A 15,512-nucleotide genomic window follows, 5' to 3' on the forward strand; every position below is an offset into this window, starting at 1 on the left:
CTTGCCTGCAGCAGCGAGCCATGGCAATTCGTGACACCACCTGTCAACAGATTCTTCAAAAAAATAGGATGTTAACAAGCCTGGAGAGACAGAATTTACTCACCTCCCCATTTCTTCCACTCTCCAAATAGTGCTAAGCAATTACGTATTTCATAGGAGCATCACTGTGGTCATGTACACTGCTAATTCTTCCCATGTTTTGCCAAAGGTCACAACCTTCACAGTGCTGTCAGAACAGGTTTTGAAATGACTCACTAATCTTCTGTAGGTAAAGGAGTCAGAGAAGGATAAAGAGTTTCATTAAGGGGGTAGTGCTGTGCAGTAGAGGTTGGTAACATTTTCAGCAGGCACATGTGAATCTGGAAGGGGATTTTCTAAATAATTTTAAGTTTCTGACTATGACTTTTTATGTGAACATTTTTGGTGTAATTAAGTTCTTTTGATCTAGTTTGTCATTGATTAATTGAATGGAATTCAAATAGTAAATATTAAGATAATTAATCCACACAAGAGTTACTATCTTCTTAGTGCATCAATTGTACACAGTTTTATAAATTTTGTGTAAATTATGCTGTGGCTTTGGGCACGTCTATGCTACCTGTCTGCCGTCAGGTGCTTATCATCATCTCCCCAGCCCCTGTTACTGTCTCTGTTTCTCTCAGTGGTGAGCCCTTCCCAGGTGCATCAGTGTGATAACTAAGGAAAACTCTGAGCTTAAAACTCCAGAGTTTATTATGAAATGTCATATAAGCTAATAAACATTAAAAAGAAGGATTTGGGAGAGAGTCTTGGAAGAGTTGGGATGTTCTCAAATTAATTAACTGAAACAACTTTTGGTCCTTACCTACCTTATTGTTCTAGAGATTGCTTTATTTTCCAGAAGCCTGTCAGGGAGCCACTTGCACTTTTAGGTTGTGATCTCTGCTGTTTACAGAATGCATGTTTTTCTACATCCTTAGTATTGCATTATTGCCTTTTTCCATACAGTGGGGACAGTAAATGGCTAGATGATTGCCCATTTTTGAAACTCAGAGCCCAAGTTTGCACCTGCCGTAGAAACAAAGAGAAGCTGCCAGTGTTTGTTCTCAGCTGTACTTGTTTTCTTCCGTGAAAGCACAGACCATGAACTCAGTTTACCCTATTGGAAATATGTTACTAATTAAATTCAGTAGTCTCTGTTGCTCACAAAATATCCTAATTTCTTAATTAACTATTGTGTAGATTTTTATTCCATGTTGCTGTATTTTTTACTTAAGATAAATGGTGTCAGTTTGCATGCCTTTTGAAAAAAACTGTAAAAAACTCTTAAGTAACTGCTACTGTGAAGAATACAGACTGAAGCGCTTCTCTGCTAAAAGATGCATTAATCTTAAATCAGGATTCCACTAGGTGGAGCACAGGGGTAGCATTTTTAGAGCTGGCCAACCTAGTTTCTTGGGTCAACACCTAGAAGTTACAGAAATTGGGGAAAAATGTCTCTTCATGATTCTGTAAATCAGAGTGGTATTTCCAAAAAGAATAGACTTTCACCATTGTGTATGTCATGGACAAAACCACACTATAATGTTAAAAGTTCAGAAGTATGAGCAAAGTAGTTCAATAGAAATTCTCATATAAATATTTTTCCTGGTTTCATCTTTTGATGTGCTATGATGTCTCACTGAATTTGTTTTACTCTGTTTTCATAGACCAGAGTAACAGTCATCTTTTACCAGTTCCTTTGTTCTAGATAAATTCAGAAGAACAAATCTGAGTTGGATAGCTTTTCTCTTTCCTCATTACTTTTATTTGTCTGTGACCTCTGAGAATATTACAGGCTTGTTCCTAATCTAACTTAAAGTATAATGTGAATTTGCTGATTTCAGTAGAACAAACAAGTAGGAGAAATCAAAATCAGATCTTCTGTTGGAAAAAGGTAGTAAGTAAGCATATATGCTATATTTGTATGGTGTTTTTTAAACAAATACAGAAAAACTGGATCTGTTGCCTCACAAAACCTTCTAGAGTCTCCCAGTGCTGCATGCCCTGAATTTGCTGGAGCAGAATTTCCTGTCCAGTGTTCTGGGAAGGTATAAATAAGTCTAAAGAAATAAAACTTCCATTCCTATAAAGGAAGAAGAGTAAGTACAATGCCAGAAACTCAGCTGTACTGAAGTTTTAAAGCTAGGATTTGTAATCTTTTGAAGATCACATATAATTAAAGTTACCAGAAAACCTTGCATAAACTTAGGGCAAAATGTAATAGTACCGTGGATAGTATATCACTATAAGCAATGGAACTTGTCATGGAAGTATTTAAGTTGTGCTGGATTATTAATTGATAGCTTATTTATGTGTGAAAAAGCAAAGATAAACAAATGTCTTGAATTATATAGGCAGGACTTGGACTTAATAATAAAAAAGCATAACACTGACATATGTTCTTTTCCTTCAAATCTGTTGTTTCATGATTTTTCTGTCTATTACTCTAAATTGATATTAGTGTCTTAAATTAGAGGATAAAAAGTGAAATGCAACAGGAATAGGTCTGGTGAAGAACAGGTCGGCTCTGTCAAACAAAACATTATGCAATGCTGCATATAATATAGCTAGTAGAGATATCAAACTCATCTCAATTTTATTTCATTTTACATTTTGATAGTGAGTTTATTTCTCCTGGTGGAAAACTGGGGATTTGCATTATTTAGGCTAAAATGCCAGAGAAGGAAGCCATACTGAGGAAGAGGAGAAGCATGATTCAGGTTTTGTGTCTGGTGGGAACATTTTCTCAAAATCTAGGTGCTATTTCCTGTAATCAAGGGCTTTCCAGAACTTGATAATAATTTCCCAGCTGTATCATTTTGGTGAATTATTTTTTAGCCTTGGGTTATTTCATGACTGGTTTTGCATATTAAGAATGGGGAGAGGATCATATTCATCTTAATGATAGAAAACAGGGAATAGAACTCCCGCAGCTCCCACCCCTCTTCTCTCCACTTTGTGGAAAGTTTGGCTGTGTGCTAAAACGTGAAAAAAGCCTTGACTGCAGTATGTCAGGCATATTTCAGCTCGATTTGTGTCAACCCTAATAAGTCAGATGACAAAGTAATAAATTGGATGTCTGTTCAAGACCTGGCACCTGTACAGGAAATAAAGGGGGATTTCAGTTGCAGGAGATTTGCTTTGTTTTGCAAATGGACCTTTTCTCAAGGCTCCTCTACCTCCTCCCCCGTTCTTCTCTTTACTGAAATCATGTTATTAAAGTGTTTATTACAATTGTGACTATAGCCAGTTTTTCCTCTTGAAAAGAAAGCTCTATGAGTCTCTTTGGAAATGGAAATCCTTATACTTTCCACTCTGAAACAAAGGCTTGCAGAACATTTAATTATTCATGTATCCTGCTGTTACATATATGGTCTGAATAATTTCAGATTATTGAGGGGAAACTTCCTTTGTTCAACATTTTGAAACCTTACATCCATGTAGTTTGAATCAGGTTATGAAAATGAATTTATTTAACCTAGGGCAACCGTATTAGTAATATCTCGCTGTTTTTAATGATAATCTAACCTTGTGACCACGGTATCTGAACGTGTTTCTCTGTGTCTGACCTCCAAGGATGCAACACTGTCAAAGCCCTTGACAGCTAAGCTTTTGTAGGTCCAGTGTAGGGATGTGGTTTTGGCCCCAGATCAGTTCCCAGTGTGATGTGAGGTGGTGACTACAATAGTGGCAAGAGCCAAGACAATTTCCTTGGGTTTCCATGGATCTTCCTCCATGCTCAGGAGAGAGGGAACAACTACTGTCTCTGACCCTTTTCCCTGTGGGTGACTGCCCTGGGCACCATGGGAGAGGTTTCCTAAAATTTGGTTTCAGGTTCTAAGGTTTATCTCTGAGTTTGAGGAAGCAAAATAAGACCTTTTATTCTTTGAAAAGAGGAAGCTGCTTTTTCTCCCAGTTGAATTTCTTCCACCTTTTCCCTCCTTCATTATGCCCTAGGGATCTATGGTAAATAGATCTACATGTCCACATGGAGAGTTCATCTCCCAGAATTTCCTTCTTGGACTTTTTTAATTAGAGGAAGTGATAATCTGACCCAGTGGAAGGAGAAGGGGGGAAATGGTTTACTTAAATATTATCACCTTTGAGTAAAGTATGTACGAACTTTAGAAACAAGGAGATGAGAACCCTCTCTTAAAGTCAGAACAGTTACCTAAGTGCATACTTCGCACATAATAAGACCATTTTCAGAAGAAATGTTCAAAATTAGATAAAGTAAATCTATGCAATGTATGAGTTTTTCTAGATAGTATGTCTATTCTAGTATTTATCACTCCTCATGCAGAAGATTTTAAAAGATGACAAAGTCTTACCTATCTGCTTGTGTTACTTTTATTTTTAACAGTTAAATGAGGAAAAAGTTTTCTTAATTACTCTTTAGTATTTTCAAGAAGCAAAAATGGAACTTGAGGGAGAAAAGAAAGAAACAATATAAACCTTTAAAAGTTCAACTGAACTTTCAGTATCGTAATTGAATGTGAGCTCTGGACTTTACTATCTATCACACTGTAAATTTAAAAAAAATACTTAGCTAAGCAACTCTTCTTTCTCCAGCATTGCATAATGATATGATGGATTACTCCAAATTAATTACAGTAATCAGCTAGCGTTATATGCTGTTGAGTTGTGGTTCAAGCATGGAGGAAGTAATAATCAAGTTCTGACTTGTACCACAAATTACATATATAAAAAAAAGTGTTGCAGGGGGTTAGCTGAAGTTTTGCACCTTGGCCTCAGCCTTTGGAAAAAAAAAAGAACATGAAGGTGAAATACTGAAAGCTGATTAAAAAAATGGAGGAAATGTACCAGTTCATATATCTTTGGATGTACTGCAAAGGCATAATATGTTAATAAAAGTGAAAGAATAAAGTAAGAAAACAGTACATAGTAATAACTGATAGTCTGTGTTGGAAGAGGTGTTTTAAATTTCCTGATCATTGAAAAGATGCTACGAAATACCCATTTCTTTGTGTTTGGATAATATCAGCTCCCTTCTGACCTGTTGTGAAAGACATTGGGAATTTATACTGAACTTTACAGATGCCTCACGAGGTGAATTGCAAAAATCTGGTTGCACACGTATAATCTTCTTTAAAAATATTTATAGAACACAGCTCTTATGAAAATTAAACATGTTCCAGGTGTGTATGATCCTAATTCTGGGCATAGCTAAGTTGTTTTTGAAGTGGTAATACACCTGCCATTGCTAGTCAAGAGAAGTTCCTCATCTGCCAGCTGCTGAAGTGAAATTTCATTTGTTTTGTTGTGTTTTGTTTCTGTCCAATAGAAAAACTGAGATGATTGTAGTAAAAGTAGGAATGTGTTGCAGGTAAGAAGTGACAGCTGGCTGTGGAAAATATTTTAGTTCTCTTCTTCCCGAGCAACAACTCCTTGTAAAACTTCAGCTTTTCAGAATAAAACTGTGCATGTGATACTTTTCTGCTTCCACGGTAGTATTGGGAGCTTGGGATTTTAGCCTGACTTTGTTCCTCATTAATAGAGAAACTAGCAGCACAGAAGCTCAAGACATTTCTTTCTAGTCTTTCTAACCTTATTGCTGTTATGGGAAGAGGTGCTAATGCCAGAACTATAAAAGTTCTGAATAGATGTCTCTGCAAAAATATGAAGGCGACTGCAAAATTCAGTCATGGCATAGGGGATGGGTTGCAAGCTCAGCCAGCCAAGTTTTGTGGGGTTCCCTCATCTTTCATCTTTATCCAAAAGGACAGAGCATGGCCAGGCTTTGTTCAGTTCCCCAGGTGCATGAAACAAAGCTTTAGACGAGAAGTTATATACTTTGTCTTTTTTAGTTTTGCCGATTGAAGTATTTTGAGGTCATGCTGTAAATTAAATCACTGAAATAATATAAAAAATAAACCAGATGAATAAAAGGAGATTACAAAAAGGAAGGATTTGGGAAGAAGTACCACTTCTCAATGGTACTGAGACAAGAGTGAGCAGACATGGACAGACAAATGCATGGAGACTCTTTTAGCTGATTTCACTGTAAATCAATATTCCAGGTGAGACTAAAGTGAAGGGGCGTGTTGGTCTGTGACAAACTTTCAGCTGAGGTTTTGCAAGGCTATGACACCTGTGTACAATTTGTTACCACCTCTATTCAAACAGTGGTTTGCAGCTATGCCCTTTGCAATCTCCATTTGAAGTTCCCTGAATTTGAATCCCTTAGTCTTCTTCCAACCATGAACATGATTTATAAATTTCTAAAATCTTTCACAACTTTGCACAAAGGAGGGTTTACTGATAATTCCTCTACCCCCCCATAAAAAAGCTACTAGCATCGAAACATCTGAGAACTAGATCTTAGTTTTTCCTTTGTGTACAGGTGGTGCTAATGATAATCTTATTCCTTGTTCTTAGGCTCTCAAGTGAGATGCATTTAAGCTATTGATATAGATATATATAAAGGAGATAGAACACCTTCTTACATTTTTCTGCTTGCTGTTTTACAGAGACAGGCTCAGCTTGGTTCACCACAGTCCCTCAAACATTTTCAGCAGCACAGCAAAGAGGGAGTAACAGGAAGGGGTGTGAGGAAGCTGTTGCAAAGCTTGCCATGGACTATTCTGTTCTGCAAAAATCCAAGTTAAAATACACATCCATCTTCAGCTGAGATGCCATTTCACAGCTACCTAAGCTGGTTGTCACCTGGGTCACACCAGTACTCACAGCCTGTCATCTCTCTCATGCTGGGGTTAATGTTTCCTAATCTGTCCAGAATCCCATACAGCAAAAACGCTTTTCTGGCAATCTGTCCATTTCTCCCTTCCAATTGCCTTCTCCCTTCCAATTGCCCTTTCCCTTCTTTTCAGAGGCAATGGGCTTTGTCTCTTCCTGCTGCATGTCTCCTCTTTAAAGTGATGTGCTGAGCAGATTGAATATCTCGCTGCTCCCAAAACTTCTTTTATCTCCCATGCCCTTCCCTACAGTGGAAACAGTCAAGATATTTTAATGTTATATGTTAGCATTTGAACATAACTGCTGCTATACTTCAGCCGCTTGTGAGTCAGCAAGGATTGTTTTCTTCCAGGCTTGGTAGAACAGGAATGCCCTAGCACCTGCAGCACGTGGAGTGTTTTTGCCTCTGAGCCTCCCTGCTGCCACAGCACAGGTGGAGAGTGGGTGAGGGCTGATATTGAGCCCTTGTAGGCTTTAGGCAAGGGTACCACTGAAGTCAACAGTGGTAATACTTGGCAAAGACAGGCTTTATGTTTTAGAAAAAGACTCCCGTCTGATAAATGGTAAATTGACAAAAGTATTAATCAAAGTTTTACCTTTCTATTTCAGTCTTTTATTCAGAAGTGTTGACTTAATTAGTTATATCTACATATGGAATAACTATCGACTCTTTGAACTACCCTGGGACTCACCATGGACATGGTATTTGACACTCCTTGGAGTGGACTTCGCATACTACTGCTTTCATCGCATAAGCCATGGTAAGAGTAAATCAGTTTTTCATGTATTAAAATACAAAATATTTTAAGTATTTATTAATAACATGGGAGTTTTGTTTCTGTGCTTAAACTCTAAGCATTTGTAGCTGCCTTTCTTCCCAAAAATTAACAAAGATTCACTTTTATTTTGAGTATGGTAAACAGTTTATATGTCATAGTCTGTGTAACAAATGTGATTTTGTGGAAAGGAGTATCATTTTCAAAGTGTTACCACAGGGACAGTGAAGTTCATAGGAAAAAAACAAAAGGTACATACAAATTTAGCATTAGTATCCCTATATACCTGTATGAAAAGTATATCACAGTACAGATAGTTATTCAAAAGAACCTTGTGGATATACAAAGTGGAGGGCTGAAAAATCAAGGTGGCTAAAACAATATCAGGACACCTGGCAAACTTCATTGGTTTCTATGTGTTTTAAGAAATATTTTTAAACATTCAATCATTATTTAATTGGTAAATTAATAAAACTTGATATATATGTAAGGATATAGATATACATACATAAATAAGATATCTTAGAAATACTGTCTGCACTTAACACTTGACTACATAAATGTGAGCCTTGCCTTGTTGATTTTTAGAGAAGTATGGTTTTAACCCTTCTTGCTTTAATAGATGGAAGAGAAAAAGCAATGTTTAAAAAGGATTTAACTTCTATTTACTGTAACAATGGAAATCATGCCAGTCCTTTCTGTACACATATACTGATCCTCAAGTATCTGCTGTGTTACGTATTTCTGTTCTGAAGTGACAATGTATTTTTGCTCTAGGCTCTTATATCCTATCTGAAAATGCAGTAAGACTTTCTATCAGTCCTAATTTCGGGTCCGTTCTAAAGTCTATAGCGATGAAATAAGGGTCTTCTTTTTTGTTTAAGAGACTTTGGACTAGGGTTCTGAAGGCAGAGTGCCCACAGCTCGCAGGAGCCGTGGGATCTAGTAATGATAGTTTATGTAATGCGCTTTCAGAAAGGGAAAATGTGTGGATGCCAATAGTTCAGCGGAATATATATAAGTAGGTAAGAAAGGAGCCTGAGCTGCTGCGGGGAGTGAGAGGGAGGAAGGGTCCCTCCTGGGTGGGAATGAGAACAATGCTGGGTGGGTGCAGGGGGAAACAATGGTCGGGGTGGGGCAGGGCTGGTGGGGGGCTGGGGCGGGAGGCGAGGAAGTGGGGGGAGCTGGAACAATGCAGTGGGGGGACATAGCGGCCGGGAGCTGGGAGCCCTGCGTGGGTGTACGCGAGACTGGGAATACACTTCGCAAACAATGACATTAACAGTGCTGGCAGGGCTACAGCCTCAGGCTGAGAACTGGACCAGAGCGGGAGACTATTCGTGCTTTTTAAAATAAAAATAATTGCTGTCAAGTGTTAGAAAATCACTAGCCTGTCAGTGCTTTCACTGGAGTCGGTGATAAAATTCCCACTGGCAGTGAAGGAAGGAGGGTCAGCTCTGTGCTCTCTAAAGAAATTGCACATATTTCTGTTCCTGCAGCAACTTTGCATTTACCCTCATCTTTTTTTCTGTATTTTGAGACAACATTGGGATTGCATGCTTTGAAATTAATCAGTCTAGCAGTTTTAGACTTAAATCCAAACCAATTGTGTGTATATGTAACGGATTTGAGGGAACTGCATAACAAAATGCTGCTCTTGTCTCAAGAAGGTCAGCATTGAGTTGTTCTATAAATGTTAATTTACTCTTCTTCAGGTTACAAAAATATTGTTCGCTGTTAGGTCTGTGCTACTCAGCAGGGAACTGACGCAGTATTAGAGAAAATCGCTCTAGATGGTTATTTAACACAACCAACCCTCTTTTCTCTGGTGAAGCAATGGTATCTGTAGCACAGCGACACAGCTGCAAAAGTCGGCTGCTTCGGAAGTTGCAAAGGAAATTTTAAGTGTAGGAGATGCTTTGAAAAAGTAAAATGTAAACTCCTGAAAAATACCTTTACACTTTGAGAAGTCAGGACACTAGAATAGTCTCTGGTAAAAATGGATAAAACACACCCTTGTGCTTGAAAGTGACAGGGCCTGGCGATTCAGGCTTGGATCCTAGAGTGAAGTTAAAAATTAATAGCACATGTATATCCCAAGAAATTCAAGCTGTGTGGGCTTATGTGTGGGTATGTAAATAATAGCACCAATTGTTACAAACTGGAAAACTGAAATTCAGTTACATTTTGCAGTTATTTCCTTAATACTTGTTATAATTCTGATACAAAGAATCATGATCATAATGATGTAGCTTTTCCTATTTCCAAGCAATAATTCCTTAAGTCAACCCCCTGGCTTTTTACTACCTTATTTCACATTATCCATGCACTAATTGGATTGTCGGTTCTGCTATTTGAACAAATAGTCTGAATCATCACAGATTTTTGAGTTTCTTCTGTAGCAGAAACTCTGTTATACAATATAAAGATTTTACCCAGAACTTTGGAAGCTATTTTTTCCTCATCGCTATATGTATGTAATAGCTATTATCATAAACTGAAGTTATACAGCAACAAGAGGAAGTATTTTTAGGTGTGATCTCATTTTGCAAAGGATAGTTATTCTAAGTATGTGCTTGTATTTTCCATTGTTTGCAGTAGCCACTAAAACGTTAGAAAATAAAGTGTTTCACCGCTTATTCCAGCATTCTTCTGGGCCTGATCCAAAAACCATGGCAGTCAATGGGAGTACTTAGTTAACCACTACTCTTTCTCCGGGCGTTTTAATGAATTTATAAATCAATGTAACTTTTCCCTTTGTTTCAGTAAAAACGCATGTTATGGCTGAACTACTATGGGAAGTAAACTGTAAAATCACAGGGTTTGCTTTATTTTTTTTTTTTTTTTCAGGGAAGGATATGTGTGGGTTTGAGAGATTTTCACCAGATATTTTAATCTAGCATATATGGATTACTCCTCAAGCTTCCTCTCCAGGTGCAGAATCCTTACAGTTACTCCCACTAGAAAGGGGGATTCGCAGTCCCCGAGCAGTGCCGAGCCCTGGCCATGGTGCAGCACACCCCTCCCCACTCCCTGGCCTCGCAGATACTCCTGTTGCAGACATATGACAACGGCAGTAAGGAATTTGGAGGCTCTGTAAACTAATTTCTTCAGCAGCCACACCTTATAATCAGGGGAGGAAATCTAGAGACTTCCAAATCCGTGCAAAAACAAGAGAGACTGGCTGGTGCAGAGCCCATGTCCCGGCTGCGGGGCAACAGGGGCTTTCGTGGCCGACTTGGGCGTGGGTGTCTCTGCTGAGCCCCAGCACAGACCTGGGCTCAACCTGTCCCTGGGCAGCAGTTGTTCTCTCAACCCTCTGCCCCAGTGGGGGACAAAAGGGAACAATAAAACTCCAGTGCTCTGTGGAAGGAGTATTTTTTAATGTGTATTTCCCAGGGGGTTCTGTCCTGCAGAACAGTGTGGTTTTCAGTCAACCAGGGGACCCTCCTCTCCTCTTTCAGCCCCTGGAAGAAGCTGTCCAAGTCTGGCAGCCAGCAGGTTTAGAAAACCTGTCTCTTTTTAACGACAGCTTCCAACACCTCTTCTTTTGTTCTGCTTCACTGCTGGGGAATTTCCATTGCTTCAGTGTCCCTCCCCTCAGACAACCTGGGAGAAGCGAGTTTCCTTCGGTGGGGCCAATCTCCGCAGCAGCTGCATTGTTCTGCCAGGGCTGTGGGTCCCTGTCAGCTGCTCACCCCCATTGTCTGCTGGTGGCTTCCAAACACCTTGTGGGATACGTGACACGGTCCCTGTCAGCAAAAGCCTGAGCCAATATGAGCTGATGGTTTGAGTTATGTGCAGAGGTCGTAAAATAGACCTCAACCGATAAATGAATATCCTCGGCAGATTCCCCAGCTGCTACATAAAATTTTGAGTTAATGGTGTGTCTCTTAATAATTCTGAGTTTATTTATGGTGGTTGAGAAATAAGCCTACTACACCAGGTGCATTGTGGAGCAATAGACTCCGAGCTTCTCAGATTCTCCCGCCTCATAGGATTGGCCTTGTGACCAAAGTGAGCTTCTGCAGGGTCAGAGGACAAAGGAGAAGCCCTGAAAACTCATTTCCATTTTGTCCTTCAAAAGGCTGTGCCTCAGGTCTGTGGAAAACTGAGGACATTGAGGAGATTTTCTTTCTAAGATTTCCAAGAATTGTAAGCTTTGTGAATTTTTCATTTCCTGTTTTGTAGATTATTTTTTTTAAAAGGGGGTTTCTCTTAGTCATGACTTACATTGATTCTGCCTCCTCTCCCACTAAACATCTTCTGGAACAGTTTCACAGAACAATTTCTTCAGCAGCAGAGCTGACTTCATAAATTTCTGGCCACTCTTTCCTATACCATGATGCAGTTCACTACCTACATAGTTCTGAAAAAAAACCCAACCTTCCTGCATGGAGACTATGTGCATGCACTAAGGTAGATCATGTTAAAAAAAACCCAGGGTTGTGTTGGGTTTCTTTCTTATAGAAGTCGACTTAGTTCAGTAGTCATGGGGCTATCTCAGCCAGTTGTCTGAGATGTGAGCAACATAAGCCTGGCGTGCTTGAGCAGAATCTGTGGGATAACTGGAGACTTCAGAGAGGATTTTCTGTGTGAGTAGTGCACAGGCAGGTAACTTTTCCTTCTATAAGGAGCCAGAGTGGATAAACCAGGGCAGGTAGTATCTCACAATGTATGTCATTATGACTGGAGTGGGCGACAGTAAAACCTAGTCCTATTATTTCTGCTAATTGTATATATAATCTGCAATAATAATACCAATAAGTTATCACTTTGGACACCTCTGAATTGCTATGTTCCCTCTTGAACCAGGAGATGAGTTTGAGCTTGCAAGCTTGTTAAAGGAAGAGGCAGCGGGGCTCAAAGTCTCTTCACTGTCTACATTTACTGCTCATTTTTGGAGGGTCTATTGGTATCATGTGATTTTGCTGTCTTTGATCTGACCCATTCATGCCTTTGAAGTACTCTTTTCATCTGCATTTTATAATGCAGTTGTCTGAAGTCAGTATATTACAATGGACTTGTTAAGTAGATTTTATTATAAGAATTGATAGTATATTGAAATAATTTTGGATTTAAAGGATTTCGAATTTATGGGATACTCATTATAATAAAATGATGTCTGACTTCTGTTATTGGGAATGTGGTCACAGACACAAGGTTTTGTTTTCAGGCAAATCTATATTCCTGTAGAAATACAGTAAGTTATAATGTTCTTTTTTATACCAAAGGCTTCATTTGGGGTGCAGGGGGGGAGAGGGCTGGGTGGTGATGGTTTTTTTTGGCTTATCTTTGCATGTGGGAAAATGCCACTGTTTACGTGACTAGAAATGCAATGCCGTGTTGATTATCAATCATGAAACAAATTTAATTCCACCCCAGTGAAAGAAACTTTGGGAACTATCAAATGGCTGAATGAAACTCTGCTCTTTCTCTTGTCACAGCTTGTGTTGATTGCAAAGGGAATTTATACCCAGCGTTTAAGAGAAAAATATTATCTTGTGAATTTTAGAGAAAAACATTTTTTTGCTATTCTGTCAGTTGTTTTTTTTTTAAATGGGCTTGTGAAAGCAGGATATTAAAATGCTGTCTCTGCTTGCCTCACAAAAATAGCAAAAGCAATATCTGGTTGTCATATTTTCTGTTGTCTTCTGATTGCTTCTAGTCTAATACCTGCAGACAACATAACATGCATTGAAAATCATGTGATTATGATTCATTCTCTGCCTTTCAACTCCACTGAAAATAAAGCACATCATCTATTATTTCTGTACGCTTTTTATAACTCTATCTTTTGCTTTTCTCCTGCTTTTCAGAAATAAGTACTACTTTACCATGTGCCATGTAATTTTATGAGTTGAAACTGAATTTGTAGAAGACCACAGTCAATCTTGGCAAACAAAAATGTTGTTGTTCCTTCTGATATTTAAATGTATATTTTGGTTGAAAAAGTTTACCTGAAAACTACCTCAGCTGTAAGAAGGCTTCCTGACATGGAGTGGTCTAGAGTCCCATAAAATTATAGGAGCCTGCCTTTATTGTTTTCAGGTTGTTACTGTTCATATTAAGTTCCTGTTGTTTGAAAGACTGTGGTTTCTTGTATACTGGCAGGAATAATGTCCTGATACAGGGTGAGGTTCACTCATTTAGTCTGTTAAATTTATTGTGGCAGTTACCACTAGCCCCTTCCTGTTTTACTGGAGAAGCTGTGAGATAGTAAATGAATTTCTAAAAAATCTGTGTAATCTAAGGAGTTTAGAACATGGGAATAAGAGTAAATTGACTGGAGACTTTTTGTTTAATTTTAATTTCTGAATTTCCAGAAGTGGTTTATGAGTGAACAGATTTTCTAAATATGTGATATGCCTGAGGTCAAGAATGATGGCAATCACAAATCCACTGGCAGGTTGGACAGCAGACAAAGCCATCAGCTATGGATTTTTGGCTCTTTAGAACTGCTGTAGGATGTGCTCTGGAGTACAAATATGCACTGGATGTAGTGGAGGGTGGTGGGATATTGCTATGGTTGCAGAACGGAGGTCCATGGCTTCAACATCTAATCCAAGAGGACATAAACTACTTGTCTTGGTTAATGGAAGAGTATTAGGAAAAAACTCGTTATATGTGATTCTTGTAGTTTTTCTGTGAATATCTGGTAGCTGCTTTTCTTTGCCACAGGATACTGGGGGAGATTGATCTCTATGGTTGTTATGAACTAGGCCTTGATAAAAACGATTTCTTTAAAAAAAATTTTGGTGACACCAATGACAGTGTATCTTTTAATCTTAGATATCATGAAATACGTATTCATGAAAGCATGAACTGGCACTATTGTGACACAACTATTTTTATAAAAAAGACTCAGGTAGTAATCTCTTCTCAGCACTGTTTATGTTTTCTCAGGCTCCCATCATCAAAAGATGGCAAACTCCCTAGCAGAAAATGAAAAAGAAACCATGTTCTTCCATTTTACTTGTTAGTCATCTTTTTTTATGGCTGGGAAAGGAGCCAGTGCAAGGCTCATATTCCTCTTAAGTATCGCTCATATTCCTCTTTAGTATCACTCAAATCCTGCTTTCAGGACTTACATAATAAGTTGGCATTCTTGAGGCTCTCTGTGTAGACATGCATTAACTAGAGCTACCTATGTGTGTCTAGAGGGTAGAGTCTCATCTTTATCCTACCTGCAGAGCCTGGGTTGTTCCTGAGTGCACAGACTGAAGAAAAAACTCTGGATCTGCTTGCACAAAAGCCAGTTTGTGTCAAGATTTTACAGCAAAACATTCAGAAATGGAAAATAACTAGCCTTGAATATTCAAAGGCACAGGGGAAATCTCTGTTCTTTTTCATCTAAAGATGTCTTCAAGGTGGTTAAACCTAAATTTTCTGAAGCTTGAAATGAACTCCAAAAGTAATTTGTGAAATGATTCTTTTCTGAGATCTCCAGGAGATGTGCACAGTGTGTGGATTAAATGAGGGGTTGTAATGAAGAAACCAATACCTTGCACGTGTGGCTGTTGTGATTACAGTCACATTCCTGACTATTAAACTAATATGACAGAAGCATTATTGCACGTGCACAGCTTAAAACAGTGTCTTATGGGGTGAGGTGGGAGAAGAAATTTTGCTATAAATTAGTATGAGTTGACCATTCAGAAAGACAGATATCTTCATGTATTCGTATCCTTGGCAAGTACTGCCCTCTAGTCTGTGCATGTGTATTTTAAGCAGGGAAAAAAAGTAAGTCCCCTTTTAGTCTGAGTGGAGACATGAGTATGAAAGCAACCAACTCACTGTGCGGAGAAACAGTTCATTTGACATACTTTTCCAAGTGTGCTGCTGAAAATTGATGAAATGGTGCATAGCACTTGTACTTCTTAAGGTGCTACAGGACCTACAATAAAATGTGAATTATCCAATTTTTGAAGTGGACCCTTTTTGCAGTTAGTGAGTGTGGGGAAGGAGAAACCAATTCTTGTGTAAGTAGTTTGAAGA

At 38.7% G+C, this 15,512-nt stretch overlaps 1 protein-coding gene across 1 annotated transcript in view; it reads left to right on the forward strand.

The window, feature by feature from the left end:
- AGMO (alkylglycerol monooxygenase) overlaps positions 1-15,512 on the forward strand; it is a 165,967-nt gene that overhangs the window by 11,099 nt on the left and 139,356 nt on the right. The window contains exon 3 of the mRNA XM_069860355.1: positions 7,348-7,499. Coding sequence (XP_069716456.1) covers positions 7,348-7,499 — 152 coding nt within the window. The remainder of the gene's footprint in view (positions 1-7,347; positions 7,500-15,512) is intronic.

This window comes from Phaenicophaeus curvirostris, chromosome 6, assembly GCF_032191515.1.
Source record: "Phaenicophaeus curvirostris isolate KB17595 chromosome 6, BPBGC_Pcur_1.0, whole genome shotgun sequence".
Lineage (NCBI taxonomy): Eukaryota > Metazoa > Chordata > Aves > Cuculiformes > Cuculidae > Phaenicophaeus > Phaenicophaeus curvirostris.